General features: G+C 35.8%; 1 protein-coding gene across 4 annotated transcripts in view; it reads right to left on the bottom strand.

Annotated features, from left to right (window-relative positions):
- Nucleotides 1-234: 234 nt before the first annotated feature.
- The window catches only part of Slc39a12 (solute carrier family 39 member 12), a 67,689-nt gene continuing 47,032 nt past the window's right edge, over nucleotides 235-20,891 (bottom strand). For all 4 annotated transcript variants that reach the window (XM_026407747.2, XM_026407748.2, XM_026407749.2 and 1 more), the window contains one exon: nucleotides 235-363. In XM_026407747.2, the coding sequence (XP_026263532.2) occupies nucleotides 235-363 (129 nt within the window). The remainder of the gene's footprint in view (nucleotides 364-20,891) is intronic.

Raw genomic sequence — 20,891 nt, 5'->3', positions numbered from 1 at the left:
ATAAGATCCATCACAGTGTTGGAAAGAAAAATGAAAATTTCAATGGTGACAGTCTGACCTTTAGATATTTCCAAAACCAAAATTGCATTTAAAAATTAGCAGGTTAATGAACTCCAAGGCACAGTCTTCACTTGAGATAAGAAATGCATAATTTACTCATCACTATAGAATACAAGAAAAGAAATGAAATGAGACCATGTGACTTCATTTTTGAAGGATTTTGAGAATCTTAATTTATATTTTAATGTTTTGTTCATATATAGCCAAGAGTAAGAGAGAAAGCCAACCTAAGATCAATCCAACGTTCTGCAGGAGAAACATCATCCAGGGTCGTCGTGATTGAACATGAGTCATTTCAGGAAGCTAAAAAAAGAATGAAAAACCAGAATAAGATCCAGATATATTCAACTGCTGGGAAAAGCTTGGTGGGAAAACATGAGAGACTCTGTTATTCAGAACTTAATAACCTTTAAAATTCCCCAAACAGTTACCAAATGCTTAATACCTATTCTTACCATGAGTTTGAAATGTAAGCTAAAATAAGCCACGTGATTATGGTTCTAAGGGTCCTAGTATTGGCACAAGTCTTAAAATGACATCGTTATCAGCTGAAGCCTAATTCCTCTCACTTTTGCTTTCAGAACTATTTAAATGTGAAAGAGATAAAACCTGAAAGGTACGACTTTTGACTGTTCTGTTAGGCTTATGGTTGCTGCAAAGCATCTGTAATTTTTTTTTCTTATTCAAAGAGATGATCAAGGCCTTCATGACCTTTAGAACAGTAAAGCCCTCATTTCCTAGATCTATATTTTATACTCAGACAAGTGGAGATGATTTCACATTTGTCAAATGCCATGATATCATGTAGAGGGAAATGTTCACTCAAGCACCTGTGTGAAGTGCTCCAGTGTATTTTTGAAGCCTATTAGTTGGAATCCCTCATCCTGAGAAGGTCAGAGTGAGTACATCTCTTTCACAAAGAGACATTTCTATTGTAAGGCAGGTGAGGTCAACATTGACTGCAGATTTAACTCAATCTTGGTGTGATTGATATTCTGGCCCTGATAATTCCTTGTCGTAAGGCCTTGCCTGTCCACTATAGGATGTTTAGCCATATCCCTGGCTTCTACTAGATACTGATTGCACCTCTACCCAAGGTCATAACAATCAAATTTGTCCCCTGACCTTTTCAAATGTCACCTAGGGGATAAAAATCTCTGCAGTAGTGAACTACTAGATTATTTTATATCAAATAAAAGATGAACAGATAATGTATTCAAAGGCTTTAGATTTATGGCAATTGAGAACAGACGGACACATTTTCAAATATGTGTGGGAGGAGCATCCTAAAAGTTCTATCTGTGTATGCTTGAGATGGATGTTTCTTCTTTTTAGAAGATAATTGGCTGGGATAAATATTTGGATTATTGTGACCTGTTATCTTGCATTCTAGCATTTAGCAGTGGACTAAAAAGATAAAATAGCCTATAATCCCAGCAGCTCAGGAGGCTGAGGCTGATCACACAAGTTCAAAGTCAGTCTCAGCAAAAACAAGGTGCTTAGCAACTCAGTGAGACCCTGTTTCTAAATGAAATACAAAATAGGGCTGGGGATGTGGCTCAGTGGCCAAGTGTCTCTGAGTTCAATTCCCAATACCACCTCACTCCAATAAATAAATAAATTTTGAAAATTGAAAAGACAAAAATAGGATCCATATCTGCCTTCCAGGATAGTTGCCTTTAAACACGTGGCATGCCCTTGGTATCTTTATTCCATGTTTAAACATGCTATTTTAGAGAAGTCCTGTGTGATCCATAAATTATTATAAATTCAAAATGACATTTTGAAAAATCTGTAGACTATGGATAATACATAATACATAATTATTATGTATTATGATTTCCAATTTTGTAGTCAAGTACCTTAGTAAAAGGAAGCTAAAGCATTTACTTTTATTTTACATTTTTCATATCATGTGAATTTATCATTACATTTAATATTTAAATTTGGTATAATGTAGCAAGTTGCTCATACAGTTCACTATGGGTTTATTATAAACTTCCCATTTCTTCTTAGTGAATGATACCTACTATTCTATTAATAGGACTGTTTTGGTTTCTAACACCTCGATATAAATGTAATCCACAGAGGACAGAGCAGTATTATAGAATTCTCTATTAAGGTTTATATGTGTAGGGAAGGAACTTTGAAGCATTAACAAGGTGTACTGAAATTTTCTAATATTTGATTCTCAAGTTTTAACCAATTTTTAATAGTTAACTTCATAGTCAGGTGAGATGGTCAATGAGTTTTCTAATCTGTATCAGACTTTCTCAGTGAGACACAATTATACCAATTGTGGTCACTTAATGGCTTAAACTTGGATTAACCTTACTTCCAAATACTAGGATAAGACATTGTATACTTTCTTTTCCTTCTTATTTTTCACACAATTAATGATCACTTACATGATGTAGCTGAATTAATAGCATGTCCTTCCTTACTGTACCTGCTGCCGTTCTCCTTTCATAAATAGGAGAAGTGGTTTCTGGAAAGATTTTCTTGGCAAAGACTTATAAAATATGGGCCACTGATTGAACCACCAGAATTGTTTTGAGTGGATTATCATGGAGGAAAATATTTCAGATAATATAGAGTGATTTAACTAGAATGATTCTATTTCAATAGATTAGAACTGAGATTAATTTTCAAATCACCAATGTTTTTTATGAACTCACACTTTAGAAAGCTTATTTTCATTTCCATCTTTTCCTCAAATTTCTAATCAGAGTCTTTGGGGAGAAGTTGATCCTTGATGAGGGTAGAGTTAAAACCCAAAAAGTTTTAGATAAAGAAAACCACAGAGCCAGCCTTAGTGTCTTGGAATTTACAGCAAAATCTCAAGCAGTTACTGTTCTAACTAAATCTGAGTGTCAAATTTAAAAAAAAAAATATGAGTCACAATGTCTCTTATTATTCTCACAGGCCTAAGTATGTACATCTGCTGCTTACCTGCAGTGTCTGACAAATGTAAAAATTGAATACATCTATTTATGAGAGACAAGGACTCTCATAAATAGATGTATTTATGAGAGTCCCTCACTATAAGTCTATGTTTTCAAGACAGACAATGTACATTTGAAAAAGGATATTTAAAAAAGCCTAAATTTGTTATCCTGTTGATATGGACAATTGAAGTTCCCCAAGGAGAAAAATCATTAATCCTTCATTCTGAGTACATCGATGGCAGCATCCATTAGGAGATGACATGAGCACTCATAGCTCCAAGGCAATGTTCCCATGAAGGACCATGCCTGGTGGAGTTGTGCAGCAGGCTCTACCTTCTTCTTAAGATAACTGGCTCTAGGTAACTTGCCATCCATCCTGGTATGCCTTCTAGAAGCATGTCTTTCCCTGGAGGTTTTTCAGAACAACCTAGCTACATAGATTCAAAACCTTATGCAGTGCTTATTGTATTTTCTTTTCATTTACAATCATTTGTCATATTCTTTCTTATATCTGCTCCTGCTCTTTACCCCTTATTGTCCTGCAAGAGAGGAAATTATTAATTCCTTTGAGTTATGTAGAAGCAGTGGTTCAGGGTAAGATAAAAGATTCACCCAAGGTCAGGCCCAGCAACCTGCCGAGTGACAGAGCTGCCACACGCGCCTGCAGGGAACTCGGACCTGCGACCCACCAGCAGGACAGGTCCAGCGGCCTGCTGATGGGCAGGCCCGTCCCCTCCCCCAGTGCCTGCAAGGTAGGCGGGACTGTGACCACCGGCAGATCAGGCCCAGCGGCCTGCTGAGGGGCGGAGCCGGCCCCTCCCCCAGTGCCTGCAATGTAGGCAAACCTGTGACCCACAAGCAGGTCAGGCCCAGCAACCTGCCGAGTGACAGAGCTGCCACACTCGCCTGCAGGGAACTCGGTCCTGCAACCCACCAGCGGGACAGGTCCAGCGGCCTGCTGAGGGGCAGGCCCGTCCCCTCCCCCAGTGCCTGCAAGGTAGGTGGACCTCCGACCCACCGGGAGGTTAGGCCCAGCAACCTGCAGAGTGACAGAGGTGCCCCTTGCGCCTGCTGGGTAGGCGGACCTTTGACCGACCAGCAGAGCAGACCTAGGGCCCACCAGCGTGGTAGACGGATCACACCAATTGGAGGAGGATCACAGCCACTACCTGCCCTGCAAGGGAGATTTTTCAACTATACAAGAGCAATATAAATAAATAGAGGGAAAATTTCAAAAACACAACAGTTTCACCAAGCAGAAAGAAACGCCAGCAGTATGAAAAGACAAGGAAAGAAAGGACCACAGGCAATGCAGGTCAACTTTAGAAGAGGTAATAGCTGCAACAGATGGAATGTCAGAGAGGTCAGGATATACATGCTTCAGATGATCTGGAGTCTCAAGGAAGACATGAGACAGCAAAATCAGACAATGAAAGATCACATTGACAAGGAACTACATAAACAAATCCAGGAAGTAAAAGATCAATTTCACAGGGAGATAGAGGTAATAAAAAACAAACAAATAGAAATCCTAGAAATGCAGGAAGCAATAAACCAACTTAAAAACTCAATTGAGAATACTACCAGCAGAGTGGATCACTTAGAAGATAGAACATCAGACAATGAAGACAGAGTATTTCAACTTGAAAAGAACATAGACAGCTCAGCAAGTCTGCTAAGAAACCATGAGCAGAACATCCAAGAACTATGGGATAATATCAAAAGACCAAACTTAAGAGTCATTGGGATACAGGAAGGCACAGAGCTCCAAACCAAAGGAATAAACAATCTACTCAGTGAAATAATACGAGAAAACTTCCCAGACTTGAAGAATGAGATAGAATCCCAAATCCTAGAAGCCTACAGGACGCCGAATGTGCAAAATCATAAGAGATCCACACCTAGACACATTATAATGAAGATGTCCAACATACAGAATAAGGAGAGAATTTTAAAAGCTTCAAGAAAAAGGAAGCAGATTACATTTAGGGGTAAACCAATCAGGATAACAGCTGATCTCTCAACACAGACTCTAAAAGCTAGAAGATCCTGGAATAACATACTTCAAAAGCTAAAAGAAAATGGGTTCCAACCAAGAATCGTGTATCCGGCGAAATTAAGGTTCAGGATGGAAGATGAAATTAAAACATTCCACGATAAACAAAAGTTAAAAGAATTTGCAGCTAGAAAACCATCTCTTCAAAAAATCCTTGGCAAAACACTACAGGAAGAGGAAATGGAAAACAACAATGAAAACCAACAGTGGGAGGTAGGACAGTAAAGGGGGGAAAATAATCAAAGAGGAAAACAAATCAGGTTTAGTAGCATTAATAAACAAATATGGCTGGAAGAACAAACCATATCTCAATAATAACCCTAAATGTTAATGGCTTAAACTCACCAATTAAGAGACACAGGCTAGTTGAATGGATCACAAAACAAGACCCAACAATATGCTGCCTACAGGAGACGCATTTGATAGGAAAAGATATACATAGACTGAAGGTGAAAGGTTGGGAAAAATCTTATCACTCATATGGACTGCGGAAACAAGCAGGAGTGTCCATACTCATATCAAATAGATTTCAAGTCAAAGTTAATCAAAAGGGATAAAGAGGGACACTACATACTGCTCAAGGGAACCTTACACCAACAAGACATAACAATCATAAATATATATGCCCCAAACAACGTTGCTGGTGCTGCTATGTTCATCAAGCAAACTCTTCTCAAGTTCAAGAGTCTAATAGACCACCATACAATAATCATGGGAGACTTCAACACACCTCTCTCACCACTGGACAGATCTTCCAAACAAAAGTTGAATAAGGAAACTATAGAACTCAATAACACAATTAACAACCTAGACTTAATTGACATATATAGAATATACCACCCAACATCAAGCAGCTACACTTTTTTCTCAGCAGCACATGGATCCTTCTCAAAAATAGATCATATATTATGTCACAGGGCAACTCTTAGAAAATATAAAGGAGTAGAGATAATACCATGCATCTTATCTGATCATAATGGAATGAAACTGAAAATCAACGATAAAAGAAGGAAGGAAAAATCATGCATCACTTGGAGAATGAACAATAGGTTACTGAATGATCAATGGGTTTTAGAAGACATCAAGGAGGAAATTTAGAGTTAAATGAAAACACAGACACAACATATCGGAATCTATGGGACACATTGAAAGCAGTTCTAAGAGGAAAGTTCATTGCTTGGAGTTCATTCCTTAAAAAAAGAAAAAAACCAACAAATAAATGATCTCATACTTCATCTCAAAATCCTAGAAAAAGAAGAGCAAAACAACAGCAAAAGAAGTAGAAGGCAAGAAATAATTAAAATCAGAGCTGAAATTAATGAAATCGAAACAAAAGAAACAATTGAAAAAATTGACAAAACTAAAAGTTGGTTCTTTGAAAAAATAAATAAAATCGACAGACCCTTAGCGATGCTAGCGAAGAGAAGAAGAGAGAGAACTCAAATTACTAGCATATGGGATGAAAAAGGCAAGATCACAACAGACACTTCAGAAATACAGAAGATAATCAGAAATTATTTTGAATCCTTATACTCCAATAAAATAGAAGATAGTGAAGGCATCGATAAATTTCTTAAGTCATATAATCGGCCCAGATTGAGTCAGGAGGATATAGACAACCTATACAGACCAATATCAATTGAGGAAATAGAAGAAACCATCAAAAGATTACCATCTAAGAAAAGCCTAGGACCGGATGGGTATACAGCAGAGTTTTACAAAACCTTTAAAGAGGAACTAATACCAATACTTTTCAAGCTATTTCAGGAAATAGAAAAAGAGGGAGAACTTCCAAATTCATTCTACAATGCCAACATCACCCTGATTCCAAAACCAGACAAAGACACTTCAAAGAAATAAAACTACAGACCAATATCTCTAATGAACCTAGATGCAAAAATCCTCAATAAAATTCTGGCAAATTGTATACAAAAACATATCAAAAAAATTGTGCACCATGATCAAGTAGGATTCATCCCTGGTATGCAAGGCTGGTTCAATATACAGAAATCAATAAATGTTATTTACCACATCAATAGACTTAAAAATAAGAACCATATGATCATCTCGATAGATGCGGAAAAAACATTTGAAAAAGTACAGCATCCCTTTATGTTCAAAACTCTCTAAAAACTAGGGATAACAGGAACATACCTCAACATTGTAAAAGCAATTTATGCTAAGCCTCAGGCTAGCATCATTCTGAATGGAGAAAAATTGAAGGCATTCCCTCTAAAATCTGGAACAAGACAGGGATGCCCTCTCTCACCACTTCTGTTAACATAGTTCTCGAAACACTGGCCAGAGCAATTAGACAGACAAAAGAAATTAAAGGCATAAAAATAGGAAAAGAAGAACTTAAATTATCACTATTTGCAGCTGACATGATTCTATACCTAGCAGACCCAAAAGGGTCTACAAAGAAACTGTTAGAGCTAATAAATGAATTCAGCAGAGTGGCAGGTTATAAAATCAACACGCATAAATCAAAGGCATTCCTGTATATCAGCGACAAATCCTCTGAAATGGAAACAAGGACAACCACTCCATTCACAATATCCTCAAAAAGAATAAAATACTTGGGAATCAACCTAACAAAAGAGGTGAAAGACTTATACAATGAAAACTACAGAACCCTAAAGAGAGAAATTGAAGACGACCTTAGAAGATGGAAAAATATACCCTGTTCATGGATAGGCCGAACTAACATCATCAAAATGGCGATATTACCAAAAGTTCTCTATAGGTTTAATGCAATGCCAATCAAAATCCCAACGGCATTTCTTGTAGAAATAGAGAAAGCAATCATGAAATTCATATGGAAGAATAAAAGACCCAGAATAGCAAAAACAATACTAAGCAGGAAGTGTGAATCAGGTGGTATAGCGATTCCAGATTTCAAACTATACTATAGAGCAATAGTAACAAAAACAGCATGGTACTGGTACCAAAACAGGCGGGTGGACCAATGGTACAGAATAGAGGACACAGAAACCAACCCACAAAACTACAACTATCTTATATTTGGTAAAGGGGCTAAAAGCATGCAATGGAGGAAGGATAGCATTTTCAACAAATGGTGCTGGGAAAACTGGAAATCCATATGCAACAAAATGAAACTGAATCCCTTTCTCTTGCCATGCATAAAAGTTAACTCAAAATGGATCAAGGAGCTTGATATCAAATCAGAGACACGGCATCTGATAGAAGAAAAAGTTGGCTAAGACCTACATGCTGTGGGGTCAGGCTCCAAATTCCACAATAGGACACCCATAGCACAAGAGTTAACATCTAGAATCAACAAATGGGACTTACTCAAACTAAAAAGTTTTTTCTCAGCAAAAGAAACAATAAGAGAGGTAAATAGGGAGCCTACATCATGGGAACAAATCTTTACTCCTCACACTTCAGATAGAGCCCTAATATCCAGAGTATATAAAGGACTCAGAAAATTAGACAATAAGATAACAAATAACCCAATCAACAAATGGGCCAAGGACTTGAACAGACACTTCTCAGAGGAGGACGTACAATCAATCAACAAGTACATGAAAAAATGCTCACCATCTCTAGCAGTCAGAGAAATGCAAATCAAAACCACCCTAAGATACCATCTCACTCCAGTAAGATTGGCAGCCATTATGAAGTCAAACAACAATAAGTGCTGGCGAGGATGTGGGGAAAAGGGTACACTTGTACATTGTTGGTGGGACTGCAAATTGGTGCAGCCAATTTGGAAAGCAGTATGGAGATTTATTGGAAAGCTGGGAATGGAACCACCATTTGACCCAGCTATTCCCCTTCTAGGTCTTTTCCCTAAAGACCTAAAAAGAGCATGCTACAGGGACACTGCTACATCGATGTTCATAGCAGCACAATTCACAATAGCAAGACTGTGGAACCAACCTAGATCCCCTTCAATAGACGAATGGATAAAAAACATGTGGCATTTATACACAATGGAGTATTACTCTGCATTAAAAAATGACAAAATCATAGAATTTGGTTGGAAAAGGATGGCATTAGAGCAGATTATGCTAAGCGAAGCTAGCCAAGCCCTAAAAAACAAATGCCGAATGTCTTCTTTGATATAAGGAGAGTAACTAAGAACAGACTAGGGAAGAAGAGCACGAGAAGAAGACCAACATTAAACAAGGATGAGAGGTGGGAGGAAAAGGGAGAGAGAAGGGAAATTGCATGGAAATGGAAGGAGACCCTCAGGGTTATACAAAATTACATACAAGAGGAAGTGAGGGGAAAGGGAAAAATAATACAAGGGGGAGGAATGAATTACAGTAGAGGGGGTAGAGAGAGAAGAGGGGAGGGGAGGGGAGGGGAGGGGGGATAGTAGAGGATAGGAAAGGCAGCAGAATACAACAGACATGAGTATATCGATATGTAAATCAATGGAAGTGTAACTGATGTAATTCTGCAAGCTGTATACAGGGTAAAATGGGAGTTCATAACCCACTTGAATCAAAATGTGAAATATGATATATCAAGAACTATGTAATGTTTTGAACAACCAACAATAAAAAAAAGATATAAGCAGATTCTGAAAAAAAAAAAAAAAAAGATTCACCCCACCATCACCAAGATGTGACATCAGAACTAGAACTAAAAAGCCATGTTAGCTTATGGTAGTGGACCCACAGTGTTCAGGTCTCTATCTGAAATTCAAGCTTATCTATTATGCCAGAACCTTTATAATTATAAAAAGAATAGAAATTTCCAAGGCTAAAATGTCCAGTTAGACACAAAACCATTAATGCATATGATGAAAATATATAATATACAGATATCGTGCTGTCTTTGTTATAAAAGGCATTACAATATAAGTCTATATTTTCAAGACAGACAAAGCACATTTGAAAAAGGACATTAAAAACAGACTAAATTTGTTATCCTGTTGATATGGAAAACTGAAGTTACATTTAAAAAAGAGTCGAAGGAGATTCTCATCCCAAAATGGAAGTTTTAATTTTAATTTGGGTGGCCTATCTGAACTGCCCATGTTCACATATAAATTGGTTTGGTAAGAAAACTTGACTAAAGTTGCTTTTGAGATAATACTTGACTCTTTTTAGCATGATAATACATGAACATATGAATCATAATATCTTTTGCATACATACTGAAACACCGGAAAACATCATAGAAAGTCTTTCCAAAGGACACAAACATGAAATGCCAAAGTTCAAGCCATATCTGATTACAACTTTTCAGCGCCTCTGAAGCTACCCATATTTTTTCATTTTAGTCACTAAAATGTGAAGGAAAAAAAAAGTTCATAGTAATTTGCAAAAGCAAATATTTGGTTTTTTTTTCTTCTGTTTTTAAAATTCCTGATAAGAATTCAAGTGCCACCGCTTCACCCCTGGCTTTCAGTGAGAAAGGGGACTTTAATTCCAAGAAAGTTTAATTCTGTTTGGAGCAGTTTTACAGACCGTGATTTATATTGTAGGAATAAAAAAGTAAGATGACGGATAGAGTATATTATCACAGAAGGGACAAAAAAAAGAATTTTAACAAAAGAGTCTTGCCCAAAGATAGTGCTAAGAGAAATTCTTTCAAGAATTTGGAAACCTTGAAACAGAAAAGCAGCTTGATTTTTTACCAACATGTTTAGCAAGATTTCTAACTCAATGCACTGAATGTAAAGACTTGACACTCAAGGAGTGGTAATTTTCTAGAAAAGAAAAAACTTGCCTAAAAATCAGCTCTTTAGTTTGCCATTATTAATTCTTTTTTCAATTTTAAATCAAGGTGTGTGTGTGTGTGTGTGTGTGTGTGTATAATATGAATATATATATAAAATATATATATATATATATATATATATATATATATATATATTCCTTAAGATGTACACAGTCCACACACTGACTGTAACTTGTTGCAAATAATGTTCCCTTCAAATTCTAATTGACTTATTGTTATGGTTAACCACTATGTGGGATTTCTGAATATGTTAGAAAACTATATTAAGTAAATGTTTTGAACTTTTAGTTTCCATAATTGTATTCCTAGTCAAGCCAAAGCTTTAAAATAAATGCTCATAGAGGAAACCGGGAAAACATATCAGGAGAGAATATAGATGAATACCAATCAGGTACTGTATAATAGTTACATATTAGGAAAGACCTGTCACAAAGAAAGATTATGTTTAGAACACTCTCTGGATCTAATATTGGGTCTCTTGTACACCTGACTCTTGCACCAAGTAAAGCCTTCTCTTTTTCTATCTATAATTTGAAAATAGTTTCTTACTGGTGTCATTAAAGACCCTTCATTGAACCCTTCAGTGTTTACTTTCATTGGTGATACATAAATGTACATATTGAAGGAGAAAGATCAGCACCAGGGCTTCTAAAATAGGCAAAGATGTCAAAAACCTGACACTAGTATTGTTGTATGTATATACGTGACTGTATGACCAATGTGATTCTGCAACCTGAACACTCAGAAAAATGAGTAAATTATACCCCATTTGATTCAAATGTATTATATATGTCAAGATCATTGTACTGTCATGTGTAACTAATAAAAAAAGAAAAGACCTTTTATTATTAAAAATGCACAATTCCAGTACAGAAATTCAATACTCATCTACTAAAACTCTTGGTATTGCCTCGTATGAAGGTAAAATTTTATTTCAACTTTTTTTTTTCTTTTAGGAATGCATAGCCTTTGATATCTTGGACTTTTAGAAGTGATTTTCTTCTCCATCATGAAGCCCATTCGACAAGTGATTTAAGCCATCGTCCTCTCAAGAATGTCCTAAACCCATGATATATATTTGCATCAGATAAGCAAAATCATGTTTGTTCCTGAATAATAGGATGAAGAAGAAAATTTGAAGACTCATTTTGAAGGAGGTCCGAATTTTGCTTAATCTCTGGAGAGCATCCTTATTGTTGATTGCCGTCTTCAAGGACAAACTAAGCCATTTACAAAAGTGATGAAGTTAATGCTAACCTTTGTTTGGCTTCATTTGTTCTTGCAGAAAATATACATCCAAGAACAAAATGGAAACTTGTTGGTTCAAGTCACCATTTGACTTGCAAATTTCCAATTACTTATTTGCATGTGCAAACTATATTCTTAAAAGTTGATTATCTGGGTCTCCTGGTTTCCAGTCCAATATATAAAGGGGCTTAGAAATGAGCACTCTGTCTGAACAGAAACAAAAAACCAAAAAAAGACCAAATGAAAAATAAATAACTTTTCTTAGACCCATCAAAGAAGAAAGATCTCCAGGCATACCTCAGAAACTGGACAAACAGCATGGTGGATTCAGAGATTCATAACTCACCAGGAGCAACAGCAGGAGTAGAAGAGACTTCTGCTGAAACCAGTGCCTGGGCTAGAACACTTGCTATGATGGATGACTTTCTGGAGGCTTGGTGAGGACATCTTTAAGAGTTAAAAACTCCAGGGGACTCAGTCATAGAGATTGTCCAGCTTTGGTGAATCTTAATTCTAGGAGCTCCTAGGAGCTCCACCGTCCTCACCATGAAGATGAAATGGATCCCCCTCCAGTTTCTGGTGGGGGAAGGGAAAAACGAACCACTCGTAAATATACCAGAGCATTCAGCTCTTCTTAACAAAGCCTGTTCTCAGGGAAAACTAATAAACCCGAGGCTAAGATGCATGGGTTTATTGGGAGCCTAATCTACCTCCAGTCCCATCTAGTCATTCTCTCTTATGGGGGTGGGGGTGGGGGTGGGAGGAGGAATGAGAAGCTCTAGTGAAGGATCACAGTCCAGGGCACAGGTTTGCCTGGAGATTGGGCCCTATCAAAGGACTGTAGAACCTGCCCCTCCCTATACCTTACTGCTATATTACTAAAGTTTGATTCAATTCAATTCCTTGTAATTAGTATATCAGCTCCACTTTCAACAAAAAAACAGAAATATATATATATATATATATATATATATATATATATATATATCGTATTAAAAGTAAGGAAAAAAAAGACAGTTTAGAGAGACTGAATAACCCATCAGAACTGTCATCATATATGACAGGAATGTTGGCTTATAATGACCAGAGATTCTAAAATACTATGATCAGCATGCTTAAGGGACTTAACAACATTTAAGAACAGATGGACATTGTAAGCAAAAAGATGGAAATCCTAAGAAAAACCAAAAACTAAAAAAAAAAGTTAGAAAATAAAAACACTATAACGAAATCAAGAGTGTCTTTGATGGGCTTATTAATAGATTGGATGTGGCTAAAGAATCTCTGAACTTGAGGCTATTACAAAAGAATCTTCAAAAATAAGCAGAATTAAAAAAAAGGACTTTAAAAAACAACCCAGAATATACAAGAATTTTGGAATGACTACAAAAGTTAAAACAAATCATAAGGAAGAGAAAGAGAAAAAGGAAGAGAAGCAATATTCAAAACACTAATAAGAATTTTTCCAAGTAAATGTCAGACACTAAACTAGATATGCAAGACGTTCAGACTAGCATGAAAAAAAAATAATAAAAAATATATGTAGGTACATCATATTCAAACTTAAGAAAATCTTGAAGGAGCCAGAGGGATGAGACTTATTTGAAATGTCCTCAGAAACCATGCAAGCTGGGCTGGGGTTGTGGCTCAGAAGTGGAGTGTGCGCCTAGCATGCATGAGGCACTGGGTTGGATCCTCAGAACCACATAAAATAAAATAAAGACATTGTGTCCACCTATAACTAAAAAGTAAATATTAAAAAAAGAAAAGAAACCATGCAAGCCAAAGAGGATGATATAAGATATCTAAAGTGTTAAGAAAAAGAAACCCCACCAACCTAGAATTCTGTGTCCTGCAAAATTATACTTCAAACATGAAGAAGAAATCAAAGCTTTCTCAGAGAAAAAAGAAACTGGAGGGAATTTGCTGCCAAAAAAATGAAACATGCCTTCTGAGAAATGGCAAAATTTCCTAAGAAAAGGAAAAAGACACAGGTCCAAAACTTAGGTCTACTTAAAGGAAGAACATTAGAAAAAAATAAGTGAAGGTAAAGGAAACTTTTAGTTTATTATTCTTAATTGATCTAATAGATAATAGTTGTTTAAAATAATAAATAACATGTTCAAGTACATATGCTTATGTATATGTGAAATGAGTGAAGACATGACTAAAGGGAGAAGAGGAAAGAATTAAGAATATTTTGTTATTATGAAATGTTTGCATTCCTTCTGAAGCACTGTGGTATTATTAGAATGAATAATTGGATTAATTGCAAATATATATTGCAATTAATAGAGGATAGAGGAAGATATACTATGCTAACACTAATCAAAAGAAAGTCAAAGCTATTGTATTACCTTTAGGCACAGCAGACTTCAAATGAAGAAAACTTGTAAGAAATAAATGAGAAATCACATAACAATAAAGGAGGCAATCCTTTAGGAAAACATAAAATCCATAATGAGTATGTGCTTAATAACAGAGCATCAGAATATGTGAGGTAAAAACTGATCCAACTGCAAGTAGAAACAGTTTAACCCACTATTTTATTTGGAGACTTTAATCCCCCTTTATCAGAAATGGACAGATCTAGCAAGCAGAAAATAAAGACATAGTTGAATTCAACAGCACCATAAATCAACTGGACAAAATTGACACCCTTTGACTACTTCATCCAATGAGAGCAGATTAAGAATTCTTCTCCAAATCAAAGGGAACATTCACCAAGATGGATAAGACATAACAAATTTAAAAGCACAGAAGTCATGATCTATCTTCACTTAGACCATATTGATTAAACTAGAAATCAACAACAGAAAGAAAACTGGAAAGTGCCAAGATACCTTGAAATAAAACAATACACATCTAAAATCACACATGAGTTCATGAAGAAATCTCAGATTTTTGAAATGGATGAATTTGAAATAAATTTTATTAAAATTTGTAGAATAGAGTAAAAGTAATACTTAGGGAGATATTCTCAGCATTAAATAAAACATAACAGAAAAGAAGAAAGATTTAAATTCACTACCTAAGCTTCTGTCTTTGGAAACTAGAAAATGAATAGCAAATTAAATCCAAAATCAGCACAAGGAAAGAAATAATAAATATTAGAACAAAACATTAGATAAAGAAGTTGAAAGTAGGTAATCAATTCAGAAATTCAACAAAACTAAAGATGGTTCATTGAAAAAAGCCAATGAAATAGATAAGTCTCTAGCCCAGCTAACTAGGAAAGAGAGATGACATAATTATTAATATCAGAAATAAGAAAGGGTATGTCAGTACAGATCTCATAGACATTAAAAAGATAACAAAGGAATATTATGAATAACCATCCCCATACCAATGCCTTGAAAATGGATCAATGCCTTGAAAAATACAATCTGCCATACCCACACAAATAATATTCACTCTAAATAGGCCTATATCTATAAAAGAGATGGAAATAAACTAGTAAATTTCCAAAAGAAAAAGTGCAAGCTCAGAGGACTTCACTGATGAATTCTACCACTTAAGGTAGAGAGTATAACAAGTCTTGGTAACCTCTTCCAGAAGACAGAAACAGAGAGAATACTTCCTCTTTTTATGAGACCAGTACTGTCCTAATAATAAAAACCAACAACACTACAAGAATTAAAGACTACAAACGAATATCTCTCAGGTATATAGAAGAAAAAAATCTGCAATAAAATATTAGAAAATCAAAAGTGTTTATCAGCTTCCCATCACTATTCAAAATACCCAAGATGATATACAGAGAAAAAGGTTTGCTTTGGCTTACAATGTTTGAGTTTCCAGTTCATGATTTGGCCCCATGGCTTTGGGCCTGTGGTGAGGCAGTACATTATGGTGGGAGCGTATGGCAAAGAAAGACTGCTCACCTCATGGCCAGAGAGCCAAAGAGAAGAAAAAGGGACCGTGGTTGCCCAGTTCCCTTTTAGAGCATGCCTTGGAAGATTTAGAGACCACCCTCTAATCCCCGTTTCCAAAGTTTCCAGCACCTCTCACCAGCAACATACCAAGGGCCAAGTCTTTAACACCTGGGCCTTTGCAGAACATTAAAGATCCCAAACTACATTAAAGTTCAACACTATTTAGAAATAATTATATGTATATACCACAGCCAAGTGGGATTTACTCCAGGTATGCAGACTGGTTTACCATTCAAAAAATCAATGTGATTCATTATAGCAACAACTAAAAAAAAATCACATATCAATAGCAAAAGGTGCAGAAAACAGATGACAAAATCCAATACCCATTCCTGATTAAAAAAAAAAAAAAACTCTTAGAAAATCAGGGATAGGGGAAAACTACTCAACTTAATGAAGAATATTTATAAAAATCTATAGTTAACTTCCACCTAAGTGGTAATAAACTAGAAACATTTCTACTAAGATTAGGGGGAAAAGCAAAGATATTCCCTCTTATTTCTCCTTTTGGAATTATCCTGGAGGTCCAAACCAATGCAATTAGACAAGGTAGGAAAACAGAAGGCATACATACTGTGAAGGAGGTGATAAAACTTTGTTCACAGATGACATAGTCATCTATTAAAGAATACCCAAAAAAGACGGACAGAAAATCTCCTAGAACTAGTAATTGATTACAGCAAAGCTGCAGCATACAATATACAAGAGTCAATTGCTCTCCTACACACCATCGATAAAAAGTGGTATTTAAAGTTAAAAACTTTAACATGATGAAAATGACACACTTAAGTATAAGTTTTGCATAATATGTAAAAGATCTATATGAGGTAAACTTCAAAACTCTGAGGAAAGATATCAAGTATCTCTGAAGACATGGAGAGGATTCTATGTTTAAGAATAGGAAGATTTCTCACAAATTCACTTATTCCTAACTTGATATACAGATTTGATGGTAGCCAAATCAAAATTCCAACAATTTATTTAGTGGATGTAAATAAGCCAACTCTAAAGTTTATGTGGATAGAAAAAAAGACTCACAGTAGCCAATTCAATATTGAGTGACAAGAACAAAGTCCGAGAACTGGTAGTACCCAATGTTGGCTTTCATATTAAGTTTCAGTAATTAAGCTGTGTGGTGTGAGTAAAACAACAGACAGATTGATCAGTGATGAGAGAGAGAGAGAGAGAGAGAGAGAGAGAGAGAGAGAGAGAGACAGAAATGGGCCTATTTTAACAAATAGCACTGAAACAACTTAGTATCTAAATGCAAATAAATAAATAAACAAACATTAATCTAGATATGGATGTTTCACTCTTCTCCAAAAAACTTATTTCAAAAAGCATCATATAGTCAGGCATAGTGGCACACACCTAGAATCCTAGACACTTGGAACCCTAAGGCAGAAGGATGGCAAGTTCAAGGCCAATTTCAGCAACTTAGACTCTGACTCAAGATAAAAAATAAAAAGAGCTGGGATATTTCTCAGTGGTAAAGTGCCTCTGGATCATAGACCTAAATGTAAAATGCAAAACCATGAAACTTCTTGAAGACTATAATAAACAAAGTCTGGTTTTTCATTTGCATGGCAATGATATTTTAGACAAGACATCTATCTTAACCCATTTTAGGTTGCTATTACTAAGTACCAAAGATTGAGGAATTTATAAAGTTTTCTTGGGGGCTGGAGTTGTAGCTCAGATGTAGAGTGCTTGCCTCGTATGTGTGAGGCACTGGGTTTGAATCCCAGCACCATGTATAAGTAAGAAATAAAATGAAGGTCCACTAACAACTAAAAACATATTAAACTATTAAACGAACAATCAAACAAACAAAAAGAATAACGTTTTCTTTAAGTCTTGGCTCTGAAAGACAATGCAGTTGAAGAGGAGGCCACCATACCTCCTGAAGTATTTCTTGCCAGTGGGGACTCTTTGTAGGTCCCTAGGCAGTATAGGGTACCACATGGTAAGACAGAACATCTTAGTTAAGGTCTTTCTTTCTATAAAACCACAGTCCGACTGGATTAGGGTAGCACCCTTACAGTCTCAAATAGCTATATTTTCTCACAAACATTCCACCTTCAAATACTGTAACTGAATTAATTTTCAAACCTCTTAATACTTCACAATGAGAATTAAATCACAACATGAAATTTGGTGAGGACACTCAATCCACAGTAACAAAGACATAATCTATTAAATAATGAACTGATAAACTGGGCTATAATAAAATTTAAAACTTCTGTTTTATGAAAGACAATGTCTAGGTAATGAGAAGATAAGCCACAGAGAGAATATTTGCAAAAAAAAAAAATAACTTATCTGATAAAAGACTAAAATTCAAGGAACTTAAAACACAACAATAAGAAAATGACAACTAATTACAAAATGCATCAAAGATCTGAATAGACATCTCATCAAAGGAGATATGCAGATGGCAAGTAATCATGAGAAAATATGCTCAACCTTACATGATCTTAGGAAACTGCAAATTAAAACACTGAGATACCACCAAACATATATCAGAATGGCCAAAGTCCAGGACACAGACAACACCAAGTGCTGCTAAGGCTGTAGAGCAACGGAAACTCTCATTCATTGCTGGTGGGAATGCAAAGTGGCACGGCCACTTTGGAAGACAGTTTGGTGGTTTCTTATTAAACAACACATATTCTTACCACACGATCTAGCAGTCAGGTTCCATGGCGTTTATCCAAAGGAGTTGAAAACTTAGGTCCACACAAAATCTGAACAGGGAAAACTTATTATGCGGACATAAACAACTGCAGCTTTATCCACAATTGCCAACATTTGAAAGTACCCAAGATGTTCCTCAGTAGGTGAGTGGTTAAATAAGCTGTACTACATCCAGAGAGTGGAATAGTATTCAGAACTAAAAATAAATCAAGCCATGAAGAGACATGGAGGAAATTTAAATACATAGTACTAAAAAAAAGAAGGCAATGTGAAAAGGCTGCGGCGCGTACCCTAGAACTGTGTGACATCTGGAAAAAGGCAAAACTATAGGGAAAATAAAAATAATAAAGGTTGACCGATGCTGGGGGAAAATAAGGATGAATAGGAAAAGACAAAGGATATTTAGAGCAGTGAAACTATCCTATATGATACTACGGTGATGGGTAAATGTTATCATAGGTCTGCCCCATAGAATGCATGACACCAAGAGCAAAACCTAAAATAAACTATGGAGTGTCAGTATAATGATGTGCCAATGTAGGTTTGTAGATGATAATGGATGAACCAGCATAGTGCAGGGGGAAAATGGTAGGGTGTGTTTGTGTGTAAGAATAGGAAGCATATGAGAATTCTCTAGACTTTTTGGTCAGTTTTGCTGAGAGCATAAAACTGTGCTAAAATAGTTTATTAATTTTTGAAAATCCACTTCCAAAAGTTACTCTAGCCTCATCTAGCCTCATTTCTAGTGCTCAATGGCTACACGTGGTCAGTGGCCTCTGTTGTAGGCAGTATAAGAAAAAAGAATAGGCTACTGATCTATCCCTAATGTAAACTGAAGGAGTGCTCTTACCTTTGCAGAAGCTACACATCTGCCTGGAGAAGACCCAGCATGTTATGGATCATCATTTTATGTCCCACCCAAACATTCCTGTTACTTTAAAAATAAAAAAGGAAGGAAAAACTGTAGCATATTTTAAGTTACAGAAGTGTTTGGTGTCTAAGTCCAAACTAGATTGTGCCATTTGAATGTCTTCTATTTAAACTCAGGACAAGATTCAGTCCAAGTATTTTCCACATTAGAACCACCAATGTACTAGATTTTTTTCTAATGTTGATCACTGATATGAAGTCCCTGGAACATCTTTCTATTGTTAAAAAAATGGATAAAGAAACAAAAGAACTAATCTCTTGAACACTCATATGTCTAAATATATTTAGAACAATATTAATAAGGCATTCAACTAATTTTTCTCTTGATTTTGAAAGTCTGTTGGTAATTATTGATTGATAGCATGATTACCCAGAGACACATAGGAGTACTTCTATATGCACAAATTGCGTAAGATTCTTCATGACACCCAGAAGTTTACCCATTTTTTGAAAGACCCAAAAATCTGTGTAATTCTTTATCTATGCACTGTCTCCTAGAAAATTCACAGAAAAAGTTATCCATGAAATCACAACATGCTAAAAAGAATTAGTAAAATAGAAAAATTGTTGTTCATTAATATATATCTCTTTATTAACAAAATTTAAAATTGAAGAAGCAAGAAAGAATCACTGGATGGAATAAATTCCAATTTTTGTTTTTAGTGAGTTTCAAAAACAAGAGAAAGGGGCTTATGTGGTTGGTATGGAATCCCTTTGACTTACAAGTTGGTCTCCACTCTCTATATTTTATACATATAGCATAATATTTTTAAAAATACAAATTATAGAATATATCCTTCTGTTAAATAATAATTCATTAAGGAGAATCTACACTGCTTTCTACTCCCAAGATATTTAAATATCCAAATAAATAAATTCAGCAAAGTTGAAAGACACAATCAGTACAGAAAAGTCAGATGCTATCTATTCACAATGAACAATCCAAATGGAAAATAAGAAAATAATTCTATTTATAATAGTACCCAAAAGAATAATATTTGTGAGAATAAAGTCAACTAAGGAGGTGAAAGCCCTGTACAGTGCTATAATATCAATGTGGTTTGTCCTCCTCGGGTTCATGTGTGGCTTGGTCTCCAGTGTGGCAACATTGGGAGGTAGTGTGGACCTCAGGTGGGGCCTAGTGGGAAGTCCTAAGTCACTGTGGAAGCAGCCCTTGTAAGGGATTACCATAATTTTCCTGGAACTTGAGTTAGCTCTCACAAGAGCATGCCTGACCACCCAATTTGCTCTAAAGTGAATCTCATCATACCATGATGCCACCCATTGTTAGACCCT

The sequence above is a fragment of the Urocitellus parryii genome, chromosome 9 (genome assembly GCF_045843805.1).
Source record: "Urocitellus parryii isolate mUroPar1 chromosome 9, mUroPar1.hap1, whole genome shotgun sequence".
Lineage (NCBI taxonomy): Eukaryota > Metazoa > Chordata > Mammalia > Rodentia > Sciuridae > Urocitellus > Urocitellus parryii.
Note: the sequence above shows the minus strand (reverse complement) of the source record. Positions and strands in the feature narration are given on the sequence as shown.